Source organism: Dunckerocampus dactyliophorus, chromosome 17 (assembly GCF_027744805.1).
Source record: "Dunckerocampus dactyliophorus isolate RoL2022-P2 chromosome 17, RoL_Ddac_1.1, whole genome shotgun sequence".
Lineage (NCBI taxonomy): Eukaryota > Metazoa > Chordata > Actinopteri > Syngnathiformes > Syngnathidae > Dunckerocampus > Dunckerocampus dactyliophorus.
Genome location: NC_072835.1, coordinates 4673727 through 4687895, shown reverse-complemented (window position 1 = coordinate 4687895; position 14169 = coordinate 4673727). Strand labels below are relative to the sequence as shown.

At 40.2% G+C, this 14169-nt stretch overlaps 1 protein-coding gene across 5 annotated transcripts in view; it reads right to left on the bottom strand.

Moving 5' to 3' along the window:
• The window catches only part of erbin (erbb2 interacting protein), a 61598-nt gene that overhangs the window by 17096 nt on the left and 30333 nt on the right, over positions 1–14169 (bottom strand). For all 5 annotated transcript variants that reach the window (XM_054758041.1, XM_054758043.1, XM_054758042.1 and 2 more), the window contains 7 exons: positions 12876–13070; positions 12543–12660; positions 9540–9618; positions 9348–9437; positions 6338–6394; positions 5129–5192; positions 4772–4846 (listed from right to left, as the gene is read on the bottom strand). In XM_054758041.1, coding sequence (XP_054614016.1) covers positions 4772–4846; positions 5129–5192; positions 6338–6394; positions 9348–9437; positions 9540–9618; positions 12543–12660; positions 12876–13061 — 669 coding nt within the window. In that variant the 5' untranslated portion in view covers positions 13062–13070. The remainder of the gene's footprint in view (positions 1–4771; positions 4847–5128; positions 5193–6337; positions 6395–9347; positions 9438–9539; positions 9619–12542; positions 12661–12875; positions 13071–14169) is intronic.

Here is a 14169-nt window from a genome sequence, read left to right as displayed (position 1 = left end):
ACTGAGGTTCAGTGATAGTCTGTTTTTATCAAACCATCTTTTTAGTAGAGTTAGTTCATTTGTGATTTGTTGTACTAGCTCTGGTGTGCTGTCTCCAGAACATAATGCGATTGTATCGTCTGCAAATAATACTAGCTTTAGGTCTCTTGGGACTTTACAGATGTCGTTTATATATAGATTGAACAGTTTTGGTCCTAGAATTGACCCCTGGGGAACGCCACATGATATGTTTAACTCCTCGGACGTATATTCTCCTAGCTTCACAAATTGCCTCCTGTCAGCTAAGTAGCTTTTAACCCAGTTCAAGACTAACCCTCTAATTCCATACCTTTCTAGTTTAGTGATTAGAATATCATGATTAATTGTGTCAAAGGCTTTTGTTAAATCCATAAATACTGCAGCCGTGCACTTTCTATGATCTATAGCGTTGGTGATTTCCTCTGTAATTTCTATCAGTGCCATGGAAGTTGAAATGTTGCTTCTGTATCCGTATTGACTGTCAGTGAGTAATTCATTTTTTTTAAATAAAATTGTCCAACCTGTTATTAAATAGTTTTTCAATGATTTTGGAAAATTGTGGCAGTAAGGACACTGGTCGGTAATTTATGAATTGATGTTCGTTTCCATTTTTAAAGATTGGAACTACTTTTCATTTTATTTGGGAATTTACCTGTCTGGAATGATAAGTTGCTAAGGTACGTTAGCGGTTGTACAATCTCATTTATAACCCTTTTTATCGTTTCCATTTCTATTCCGTTGCAATCGGTTGATGTTTTCGCTTTGAATTTGTTGACAATATCTATGATTTCCTTTTGTGTGACGTTAGTGAGGAACATGGAATTGGGATTCTTGTCTATCATCTCATTTCTTTCTTCTACCGGTGGGTAATTTGGGATCTTTGTTTCCAAATCCGGTCCAATATTTACGAAGTAATTGTTGAACTTTTCAACTACCTGATTCATATTATCATATTTATCATTTCCATCTATAAAATAAAGAGGGTAGTCTTTCTTAGCACCGTTCCGTATAATACTGTTTAGAATGCCCCATGTTGCTCTAGCGTTGTTTTTATTCTTGATTAATAATTGACTATAATATTCTTTCCTACACACTCTCAGGATGTTTGTTAACTTATTTTTGTATGTTTTATATATTTTTTCTGCTTCTTTAGTTTTTTGAATGATAAATCTCCTATATAGTGTATTTTTAGTAGTAGTTTAGTAGTCCCTTGGTCATCCATGGCTGATTTCTCTTCCTTTGCTTATTAAATACTTCTCTCAGTGGACAATGTCTGTTATAGCACTTCATATAAACATTAAGAAAGTTTTTGTACGCCTCGTTCACATCATTCTCACTATATACGCACTCCCATCTTTGTTTTTCCAAATCTTTCCTAAAAGCACTAATACTTTCCTCTGTATGTGATCTTCTGAATGTCCTGATATCGTCCTTCTTTCTCTTTTTATAGTTTTCATTATAAATCGTAAACACCGGAAGATGGTCAGTAATATCATTAATTAACAGTCCACTTGTCGTGTTGTCGTCGAAATCATTTGTAAATATGTTATCAATTAATGTTGTGCTGTGATCTGTAATTCTGCTTGGCCTGGTGATTTTTGGATAAAGACTTAAACTGTTCATTGTATCTATAAAGTTATCTATTCTGTTTTGGTTATTTGAATTTAGAAGACAGGCAATACGAGAACGATGACATCACCGACTCACCGCCACCTCGTCGGCGTCACGTGACCAGAAGTGAGCTTTGACGACAAGCCAACATATCTGAATATTTCAACAGACATGATTCACCTCAGTCGACATTCTCCTGATATTTTGTTGTCTTATACTCCACAATGACTCAGAAGTAATTCCACTTCTCATAAATCTTGATGTGCCTTGACGACGGACTTATGCACATACGTTCTTTCTTCTTCTATGGTTTGGCGTGTCAGGTGGTTCCGTCTGCGTGCCTGTTCACAGCGCCACACATAGGTGTGCCTTGTGTATTATATCGTTCTCACTCAGTGATGTGTTCCCGTCCTGATACAACGTACTAATCCGGCACAGTGTGGACGTAACTTTTTTTTTCCAACTTGCCAAAAAAAAAAAAAAAAAAAAAATCCCAAGAACGCTCCCCGTGTGGACAGGGCCTCAAAATTAGTGCAGACCTGCCAACATGTATGAATTTGTCGTACTCGGCATGCAATTTGACTCTTGAATACGCCCGTATGCGTCACTGCTCTCCATTTTGTTGCATTTTGCTGGTTTCAGTTTTGAGTTCAGTAAAGATAAATAAATAGATGTTATCAGTTTCTCAACAGTACTTCAAATCAGGGGTGTGTGAAAACATTTCATGTTTCATTTCATTCATGACACAAAATAATTGAGAACTACTGAGCTATGGCCACACTCAGTATGTTCTGCAATATTTTTGAAATGAAAGCAAATAAGGGTGCATGTCGTTAAAATTATTTGCTCCAGTTGTGATGCATGAAGACATGAAATAGCTGAAAACAAGACGATCGAAGAGCTTATCTCCAGCATCAGACATACTGAATATAATGCTTCTCACATGTGTACTTGCATTCTTACACCAAATCAGTCAGAATGAATACATTGTGTGTGTCCTTCATCGTTCGCTGCACTGCACTGGGTTGAAACATCATACAGACGAGAGGTGGCGGACCTCATGACTTGGTGCCATGATAACAATCTCCTTCTCAATACAGATAAGACTAAAGAGATGATCATCGACCCAAGAACAAGGGAAAAGGAGCCGCATAGACCCCTGTTTATTGATGAGACTGAGTAGGAGAGGGTGAAAACCTTCAAGTTCCTTGGCACACACATCAGCGAGGACCTCAACTGGTCTCACAACACCCAACAAATTATGAAGAAGTCCCAAAGGAGACTGTACTTTCTGAGAAGACTGAGGAAATTTGGCATGCCCACCACAATCCTGAGTTGCTTCTACAGATGCACCATCGAAAGTGTCCTTACCGCCTCCATCACTGTTTGGTACGGTAACTGTACAACACGTGATAGGAAGGCACTCCAGCGGGTGATCAAGACCTCACAGAACATTGTTGGGGCAGCCCTCCCCTCACTGCAAGACATTTATAAAACTAGAGTCCTACGAAGAACACACAACCTCATCAAGGACAGCACACATCCACAACACTCATTATTCACACTCCTACCGTCAGGCAGACGCTACAGGAGTTTGAAGTCCAGGACCACAAGGCTGGCAAACAGCTTTTACCCACAGGCCATCAGGCTTCTCAACGAAGCACTCACACATGCCGCACGCAACACACGCACACACTCATAACTCTTTATTTATTTATTCATTCATTCATTGGTATTCATGTCTCTTCTGTTGTTGTTGCTTAATTTATTGGTATTTATGTTTCTTATGTTCTTATTCATTTTCTTGTTTTCGTTCTTTTTTGGGAGAATGAACAGAAAAAGAATTTAATTGCACAGCAGAACTACCTGTTTTACTGTGCATATGACAATAAAACTCTCTTGAATCTGTCTGTCAAAGTCTGAGCAAAGGTGGCTTCTTGCCATTTTTGGTTGTTTCCTAAATTCCCCCCCTTATGACGGACTATCTTAATAATCACGAATCACTCACACATGCTGCACGCAACACATGCACATACTCAACACTGAACATCTTATTGTTGCTTTTAATTTATTGGTATTATTGTTTCTTTTGTTCTTATTCATTTTCTTGTGTTTTCTTTTTTTTTTTTTTAGGGAGAATGAACAGAATAAGAATTTCATTGCATAGTGTAACTACCTGTTTTGCTGTACAATGACAATAAAACTCTTAAATCTTTTCCAAAATACATATTTGAATGGTTTCCACATGTGAGAACGGCGAATGTACGCTGCATTTTTGTTCTGATTTTACATTACTTCTACATAGTAATTACTTGTTTGCCCCCCATCTCTTTGAGGTGGGGCCGATAACAACTGGATGTGACGCCATGTGAAACCCAGCAAATGCACTACTGGAGCGCGTTATTATTTGGATTACCCAGAAGCGACTAAAAATGAGACTTGATAGTCTCTATTTTATACTAATTTATAACCTGCAAGACATGCTGGGTACCTTCCTGTTGGGGAAGTGTGTATGTGTGCGTGTGTGGGCTTCCCAGCATGCCTTGTGGGTTATAAATGAGTATAAAACAGTAATGTTTTGCAAGGGTATTAGTGTGAAGCATCTATTTCGATACCCACATAGTTGGTGTGGTGCAGTGTTCCAAGTGTGTATTTTTGGTAGCACTGTGAGTGAGGTAGGCAACGGGGTTGATAAGCTCTTGTTGCTTTGTGATGCGTAAGTAAGGGTGTAAATATGGAGCCGATCCACTGCATATAAAGAACACCTCTTCAAGCAATTTGAAGTTTGCCTCTGACTGAAGTTTTCCCAATTATTGACATTATAAGCACAAAAAGGCAGGTTTTCCCTATAAAAAAGTAATGTTTTGTGGGGTCACGAATGCTGAATCATGAATATGTGGGGATCCACAGAATATGAAACAACGTCATAAAAAAATGTTATGTAAAAAGACAATTCTAATGTGGAAAAGCACACTAAATTAAAAGGCCCAAAGGCCTCTGTGACTACAGCGAGTGTTGCTGACATGCCAGAACTAAAAAGCGCTCATTTTGACCTACTTAGAGGAAAACGGTGCATAATGAGGATGAAGATGAGGGTGATGCAGGGCTGAGGGTGTGTGCGCGTGTGTATCTATCTCAGTACCCCTGGTAAGAAGGTCAGTCTGTTTCCATCCATCCAGAGCTCCTTGATTCCAGTCAGCTGCTCCATCACCTCAGGCTGTGGACGGCAAAGAGAGAAAGGAGGTTAAACTCTGTGCGTGTGTGTGTGTGTGTGGCAGAGACACGAAGAAGAGCATCACAAACAAGCTGGATCTTCCTATCAGTCCCCAAGGCCTCATTCACATAGCGTTTATTCTGTTGTCGCCTTCTTCCCATCTATACTTTCTGTCATTTATTAGATTTGGTCACCGTTCCATCCAGTCTCTCTGATGCAGTCTCTGTACTTTACTGCAAGTGCATCCCAAACATGAAGGAGAGGTCAGCGCCCCGGGTTACTCACCACTTCAGTGAACTCGTTGCTGCCTAGGTCCAACCTCTCCAACTGTGTGAGCTTCTGCATGCTTCTGTGAGCACACAAACACTCGGGAGATCAAAATCTTGACCATCAGAAAATGCGTCAGAATGACGTAAACACAAAAAAGGAAAAGTGGAGTAATGAAGTGAGAGAAAGCTGTCAGCGGGGATTAAAGCAAGCAATATGGGCCAGGTCCTTGAACATGTTATGTTAAATGTGTGTGTGTTTGTGGGTGTGTTGCTGGTGACTTTCCATGGCGGTCCAGCAGGAACAAAAAGCAGGACCACCAAGCACTCTGTTTAGATCTCTGGGTCTCCTCATTAACACAAAATGTAAAACACACCACAAAAGGTTGTCATTGGGAAGACCATCGCTGTCTGATTACAGCTTTTTAAGTCTTTTTTTTTTATGTCACAAACAAAAGTGATGACCCACACAGCACCCTCTGCTCGTTGAGAAGAGCAATACATGCGTTCATGTCAGTGACAAAAGACTCACAATAACCTGTGTTTTTTTCTCCCTCTGAACATAAACACTAATGTGACATACACGGTTGTCAGTCTTGGCTAGCAATCCACCCGAGACCATTGAGTGTGCTGAGAGAGTTTACAATGAACTGCGCTGAATCTTCTACAAGTAGAATGACCACGGTGGCTTATGACTGCAGAGCAGCCATTTCCCTGAAAGCATCAGCCGGCTATGAGACTGTGCGCACTTCAATGCCAGGGCCCTGAAAAGACTCTCTTTGTCTGGGAAAACATTTGTTGACATCTCTGGGATGCCTGCGCGTCGTCCGGGGCAACCTTTTCGATGGTTAGTGCCTCTCTTTGTCAGGTCTCCAGCCTCTAACAGGTCTGGCGTCTGTCACATAAACACAGCGAGACAAGCTCCAGACGGCGGCGGTCGCCCTAACGAAAAGGCAGGTCCTCCGGGGGGTGTATGTAAAATGAATGCACCCGGGACAGAACCTCCTCTAGAAGCACTGGGAGCTTTGTCAGATATTCCTGAGTCGACCTCCTCAGCTCACTGTTATGGTCTAAAAGAAACCGATCCTGTCAGAGCGAGCAGTCAGGAAAGAGAAGGTGGGGGGCGCTCTTATATAAAGTAAAGCCCGAAGTGTGGTGCGGGAAAGAGGCATGGGGGATGAAGGAGGAGTAGGTGGCGTGAGGGAGAAGCGTTCTCTCCTTTACTTACTTTGGCAACATCTTCAGCTGGTTCTCTCTCAGCTCCAGGATCTGCAGCTTAGTCAGCCTGCAGCCGCAAGAACAATACAAACGTCAGCATCATGCCCTCATGCCCAGTGTTCATCTACAAATACCCTCTGGAACTCAATGTGTTGCATGTTTTGAGTAATCACGCATCATAAAAAAGCTCAAGTTTAGATGTGCCAATGACAAACAAGCAAGACTGAAGAACTGGTTTGGGGAAGAAAAGTCTCACTGGGAAGCCTTTTTAAAATAGTATATCAATTTATATCTACAATGTACTGTACAGTATGTACATATGTACACACTTGTTATTCTATTTTCCTTTATTTTTTTAATTCTACGGTGTTTTTGTACCAACATGAAGTGCTGCCTAACTGCATTCAGTGTTTCAGCCTGCCACAAATACATTTGGCCCGCCACAGATAAATTTGACTCTACCTTTTAAAAATATATATTTTTAGATTTGGTGTGACGTGTTCGCCATTGCTTACAAACACGCTAATAATGGGACTGTCTGTGTAGCTTGTCCTTCCCACTCTGTACAGCAGATGGCATTCTTATGACACCTCATACGCTCATACCACAGCTGACTTGGTCGCGCATTGTAACGCTTCTGTTCATCAATATAGCGCGATATTAGATATACAGTCGTCCCTCGTTTATCGCGGTTAATTGAGACAGCCCCGCAGCAATAAGTGAACTTCCAGAAATAGGATTCAAGTTAATAACTGGAATATTTTCGTAGTTGGAGCATAGAAAACCTATTTATGACTTTCTAAATACGACTTCTGACATTATTAGAGCCATCTAGACATGAAATAACATCCCTCAAGTCACCTTAACACTCTTATCACCCAATATAGTAGATACAGTATAATCAGAGAAATTAAGCCATAAATAAGACTCATGCTTGTGTGTGTTTCAATTAATGTCTTGGGGACATGTGGACAGGAAGCGGCGTCAGGGATTCTGAGTTGAGTTTTAGCTGGAGTAGGGTGACAACAGTAGCCTGTGTTATTATGATGATGACTATTATACTGCATGTTATTGTGCTTGTTGTGAGGTAAATAGGGTTGGGCATCGAGTCTCAAGCATCGATGGGAACTGGGACTAACATTCCGATTCTCCCGGGATCGTTCAAATGTTTTTATTTAGATTTCTAGTTTCGTTGCCACTACGCATACCGGAAGAAATAGCCAACGAAGAAAAGAAGCCGGCGAGCACCATCAAAGAAGTGACTAAAAAGTTTGGCTTAACGTCATAAAAAAAGAGCGGTCAGCTTCAGCCAACATTTGCAACACAATGATACCATGCAAAGGAGGGTGCACGACCGACATAATTATGTTCACACATTGATGGTGTAGAGATAACAGAGTACCTCGTCTTTGATGCACCAGGTCGGACTTCCTCTAAGCAATCAGTATCAGGGAAGTCAAACAATAAATGACGTCTGTCTGATGCCAGTGTAGTTTCAGGATGATGGCTGAAGTTGGAAGTTTGGTTTAAATAAAAGACGGGGGCTACGGCTAAGCAAGTTTATTTATTTCTACAGTATGTCTCTGTTAGCAACAGTCAAGGGACCTTCTCAACTCACACAACACACTTCCGGCCATCAAAATAAGAGCGCTTTGGGCTATATCCTGTTTACTTGTGTTAAAAAAATATGGGTGTCGTAAAAATTACCTTACACCAACATGGGGCAGCAAAGAAAGTATACTACTTTTGAAATGTAAACAGATTTTGTGAACGTGTACTCGTGTAAAAAGAAACTTCATAATATTTATATTCAAGTTGAATCAAGGTTTGATATTTACGCACTGGTTGAAAACAACCCTGTAAGAAATTCATAGTAAAGTTGATGGAAAGGAAACAATTCATTGAGAAGTTGAGACATTTCATCCAAACTCTGGTTAGTGCCCTAATTTAAACCAAGCAAACTTTTATGACCCTGCCATGTAAAAGAATCGCAATCGAGAATCGCAAAAAATCGGAATTGAAACGAGGAATCAGAATCGTAACCGGTATCATTCAAATTCATACAATGCCCAATTCATTTTTTTAAATCGCCTGTGCATGTTATAAGGCAAATCGATGCACAGTAAGTCGATAATTACATGCTCTCTTGTTAAACACATTTATTATGACACAAACCAAAAAGCTCTGTCTGTTTTACCCATTCACACACAAACACAGAGTTGAAATTGTTTTTCTTTTTTAAATCTCCACTCTGGGCAGAGTTATGCGTCATGGCCCACTATGCAAATTAAACAATGAGTACGTTTACATGCAGTGAAATAACCCTATCATAACCGGAATATTAGCCATGTAAACACCAATAACCCTTTTGAAACCCCTGGGTTACTCCTTTCTAAGCTGAATATCGGGTCATGTATACATACGCATATCGGGATATCCCAATTGAAAGGAACATTAATTTGTGCTCTGCGTGCATTCTATTCACAAGGAATCTTGTCTTTGGCAGGTACTACTGTACTTGTAAACATGGCGACACGCAAAACCCCACACTTTTGGAGCAAGGAAGAAACAAGCCACCTGGTTAGTGTGGTGAAAGACAAGAACATTATGTCTTTTATAGACGGTAGAAAGTACTGCAATAACGAATCTATCAGAAGGTGAGAGTTACGCGAAGCAGGGCTTGTACGAACGCGAAAGTGAGGCAGAATAGTGTCAAGTACTGGTGGTGGGTCAGTACCAGCACCAAAGCGCAAACAAAGGCATTCATTATCCACCATGCCAGTGTTGTTGTTCATGGATACAGGAAGAAGAAGAGGAAATTACGCACATTGCGTCATGACGTTGTCCATGCGTTTTGTTTTGTTTTGTTTTTTTCACATCACGCATTTATACAGGTTATTCTGAATGTTTCAGAAATCGGAATATTGACCTTAACCCCAATATTGACTGCATGTAAACGTAGTAAATGACGCCATCTAACGACTGAGGCGCTTTGCTTTAGGGTTTGTTTTCTAACAGACCTGCCAAAGCTGGCTGGTAGAAACTCCAGGAAGGCATCGTTCAAGTAGAGCTGGGTCAGGCTCATGAGTTGGGTGAAGCCTTCAGGGAGCCTGGACACACAAGCACGATCCACAAGGAGGAGATAAGTCACAAGAAACCCCATCAGACCAATGCTGTGGTGGTGGTGGTATACTGAGTGTCTCCATACGCACTTGGAGATGGGATTCACACTGGCCTCCACAATAGTTAGCACTTTGCAGTTCTTGATATTCTCTGGAAACTCCTGGATACCTACAGGAGGGGGGGGATCACATTCATGACATGTACTCTAAAATCTATAAAATGTCATTTGCATAATTGACACTAAATGATTCGAGGTGTATGTATGTATCCTGAGTCATCACTGCTCCATACAGCGTGTAAACTGGTCATCTTATGCAGGTCAAAGGTCTGTTGTGGTGATTATTGCAGGTGCATGTAACAGCATACTAAACACAGGTGGAAAGTCTCAGCTCAGCATCTTTTCTTAAGCAACCCAAGACAGGATGAAGAACGGCTAAATAATGACAGAGCATGAAGAAATATTGACTCACACTTGGTTATACATTAGCTACACTTTGTTAAACTTCAGAAGATGCTTTCTATAGGGTCCCAGGTATGGACAACGTGTATGAAGCTAAAGGTTTTGCAGATGTACGCAATAGGATGTTATGAAAAGATTTCAACTTTTCAGACAAGCTAGTAACCAGCTGACATGACCGGACGTCTTGTATCCAAGTCTTACAGTAAGTTTAATGTCACATTAATGAAAATAATGAATAAATGAAAATAAAAAAAGGTTGGAATTTTTATATGAATAATGTAATATTATCAGGAAAAATAACATAATTTTTGTAGCATAACGTTTAAATATTAAAAAAAGACATGTTTTTAAAATGTTTTTTTTTATTATATGAAAAGTGAACAAAAACAAAAAGGAAAAAGAGGTTGCAGGAAAAAAATTGTTACAAGAATATGAGAAACAAGAAAAAAGTCACAATTTTACAAAAATAAACTTGTAATATGAGGAAAAATAATGTTAGCTCAGTGGCACAGAGTTGAAATATTACCAACAAAAAAAAGTTTCTTTTTGTCTTCTTCAGAGAAGAAGACTGAGCTTTTAGATGAAGCAGGGGCCCACAGCAGCACTCTCCAAAAGTGTCTTCACTACATTTGTCGGTAGTCGTTTTTTTTATAAAAATGTTGCTAAGTTGGCAACACCGATCCCTCCTGCTACGTCTTCCTATTTTCTGGCAGACCACGTGCCTCACAATGTGTTTATGGGCGAGTAGTGAGACCAACTATGTAGCGGCAAATTTATTATAAATGAATTTATGACAAACAGTGTTGTGTAGGAGGACCTAAAAGATGTGTTACGATATATTCACACTAGAACAGAGGTGTCCAAACATTTTTTTCAGCAAGGGAAAAATGAAAGGTTGCAAGGGCCACTTTTATATTTTACATACATATACATATATATAGATATGCTAAACAGTTATATATATTTCAAGAAAAAATTGCATCTCAGCTTTGTGATATAGGTGAAATGCTACTAAAGTAACATTATTTTTCCGCATGATATTACGAGTTTGTCGTGAAATTGTGACATTTTTCTCAATTGATTACAACTTCTTTCTTTTAATAATTTGACTTTATTGTTGTATGACCATATTTTGACTTTCTCATAATATAACTATAATTTTTCCCCAACCTAATTTTCTAAAAATATAAATATATTTCACTTAATAATGCTATACAAAAATAACATTATTTCATAATGGTACACGTTTATTGTTGTAAAACAGCGCCTTTTTTCCTCATCAGAATATAACTTATTTCTCTTAATATTTGGACCTTGTGTAAAATGTCTACTGTTTTTTCATTTCTGCTGTTGCTTTTTTTTTTTTAAATACTTTTCCAAATATTTCAACTTTCTTCTAGTAAATTTTCTTTTCATAATAATATGACTTTAATCACAAAATATTTTGACTTTATTCCAGTAACTTTTTCCCCAACCTAATTTTCCGAAAATTACCACTTCATTCTTTCTTTTGTTTCTCGTTATTGCGACTTTAAACAAAACTCTTTTATCTTTAATATTTCAATTTTATGCTACTAAAATGACATTTATTACTTTATGCTCGTGAAGTTATGGCTTTTTTTCCTCATTATATTAGAACTTTTTTATCGTAATATTTTGACTTTATTCTTTAAAAAAAATTACTGGTGATTTTTTTTTCTTTGGCTTTCTTGTTAAATTACATTTTAGAACGTGCCACAGGCTAATATAAAAACAATCGCCAGCTACAAAAGGCCCATGAGCCGCACTTTGGACACCTCTCTAAAAGGCCATTCGTACTGCAATGGACTTGGGTCGATTCCCCCTCCCTCTCCTGGCCCCTGCTGGCCAGCGTTCACATGGATCATTCATCATCCCATCATTTTTATTCTCCTGTATTACTGCAACATATCTGACTTTGTGGATTGCTCCCGTCATTAATTGCTTGCATAAATTCAATGACATGTCTTGATCATACAAACAAATGTAGTGGTGGATGAGCAGGCATGCTGTGGGGTTTTGTGACTTTTGGATCACTTTGAGTCATGTACTTGTGTCAGTTATCATTACAGTCATTCAATGGTGCGGACCAGTGTGCTCACACTAGTCAAACGTGCTGTACTTTACGAAGTGGGCCCAGGCCCGGTATGACTGGCCTAGTCTGAGGGTATGCTTGAAATTTGCAATGTGGACAGTCTTCAACATGCTACGCGTTTAGGACTTGTCCGCTTTCCTTAACCGGCAAGCGTTCTGAGTGACGTCACCGGTGGTAAATGAGACACGCCGCGCCAGTTTTACCTGTCAATATGTCAGAGACTGGTTCATTGGTGCAGAACTAACAGCGGGACTGTTACATCAGTTCATAGATTGGGCCTGCTTTTCACACGACAATGGCACACACTTGACTTCGCACCTCAGAGACGAATGCCTGTCAGCCACTTGTGACCACGCACAAGCTGTGGACTCTGTGGACTCCTGGGCCGTACATGAAACACGGCAGTGGTCGTTTTCATATAACATACCATTGTATGCATCTCCCACCATACACTGATTTGGCATTTCTGCCAAAGCGATAAGGACGCACAAGGTCAAGGTCGGGGGTGGCTGGGCTTACTGTTTTTGCTGACGTCAAGCTCCCTGAGATTGATGAGGTTAGCGATCCCCCCCGGCAAGACGGTCAAGTCATTATCTGGCATGCTCAGTCGCTGAAGAAGCTGGCAGTTGAACAGTTGCTGGTGGCACAAAGAATGAGAGGAAGGAGATAAGAGGCTAAAATAAAAGTCAAATATGCAAACCAAAAACTTCTCTTTCCAAGTTCTAGTTATTGCACATACTGGGGGAACCGATAAAGCCGAGCGCCCCAAGTTGTTAATACTGGCCCCAGCGGGAGAACATTTTGATGTTGACGCTCCCTTGTAAAGTAGAAGTGATAGTAGGCCTTGCTTACTTTAGGCAGCTCTTCAATCTGGTTGGCATCGAGGTAGAGCTCCTGCAGCGTCTTCTCAAAGCTAAAGATCTCCTTGGGAACCGTTTCCAGGCTGCAGTGGGAGTAGTCGAGTGACGTTACCGCCTCCTCCTCGCCCCGCAAGCAGCGGCACGGCACCAGGCGAACGAAGAAGCTCCGCTTCGACATCCTCAGGCACTGCAGGAAGAAAGAAGTAGAGACGTTGTCGATCTAGCAGGAGGCGCACACTACAAGCTCTAAGTGAATGGGTGTCACATGTAATCCCTGTTCACAAACATGTTAAAAACTAGGGATGTCCCAGGCCGAGATTGACAACCATAGGTTGGTTCATATGGGTTTTAATCGATTTTTCTGCCCATAATGTTATCGGCATGCAAGTATTGGCACGTTATGTCCCACAATTATGTTGTTTAAGTTTGTCCAAAATATGCAATGAAAGTGCTGATTATGCGAGGGTGGGGGGGCGGGGAGTTGAAAGGCATCTTCCTTTCGTACTGTCAATCTATGCTTCCTTCATGAGCCCAGTTTATAATTTTGTGTTCCTTTGTTTCTTTACTTTGTTCTTACGCGGCTTCCAAAATTGTATCATTGCCAGCATTATTTACCATACTTTCCGGACAATAGAGCTGAATTAAATAGAAAGAAAGATGTGTACACACCGTATATACACACTGATCTATAAGCCACAGGTGTCCACATTGTAACATGGACTATTTAGTACACAAAGATATTACACAGAATGAGCCATGAAGGGTTGCGTTCAACGACACCACATAATTTTTTAAGTTGAATTCACTGTTTTGAGTGCAGATGTACTTTCTGGGATTTCCGAGCATACTTAAATGTAGCAAATTGTACTTTTGCATTAAGAGTAACAAAGTGTTTATTGTTTTTCTTTGTACTTCTGTTTATTTACACCACACATACACACATAATACAGACATTGTTGTGATGTTGGGAGTGCCCCTGAATGCACCTCGCTGTAGTCTCAATGAGGAAGTGCCATCCTGAGAAGGCCTAGAGACAAGTGTATGAATTTTAGTATATAGTGTTGGAATTTCACTGCTGTTGATGTGTTCAGGTCAGAATAAAGTTATAAAAGAGTGTCAAACTGTGGGGAGGCGCGCTATTGTACCCCCCCATCTGCCGCCGTAACAGAGAGGGGTGGCTTGACATGGTGCACATAATGAAATAAATTAGTTAGCCGTTCACGCACTATTATTGACAGCCCTAATGAAAATAAAATTACGACAAGTCAGACAGGAACAGCTAATGG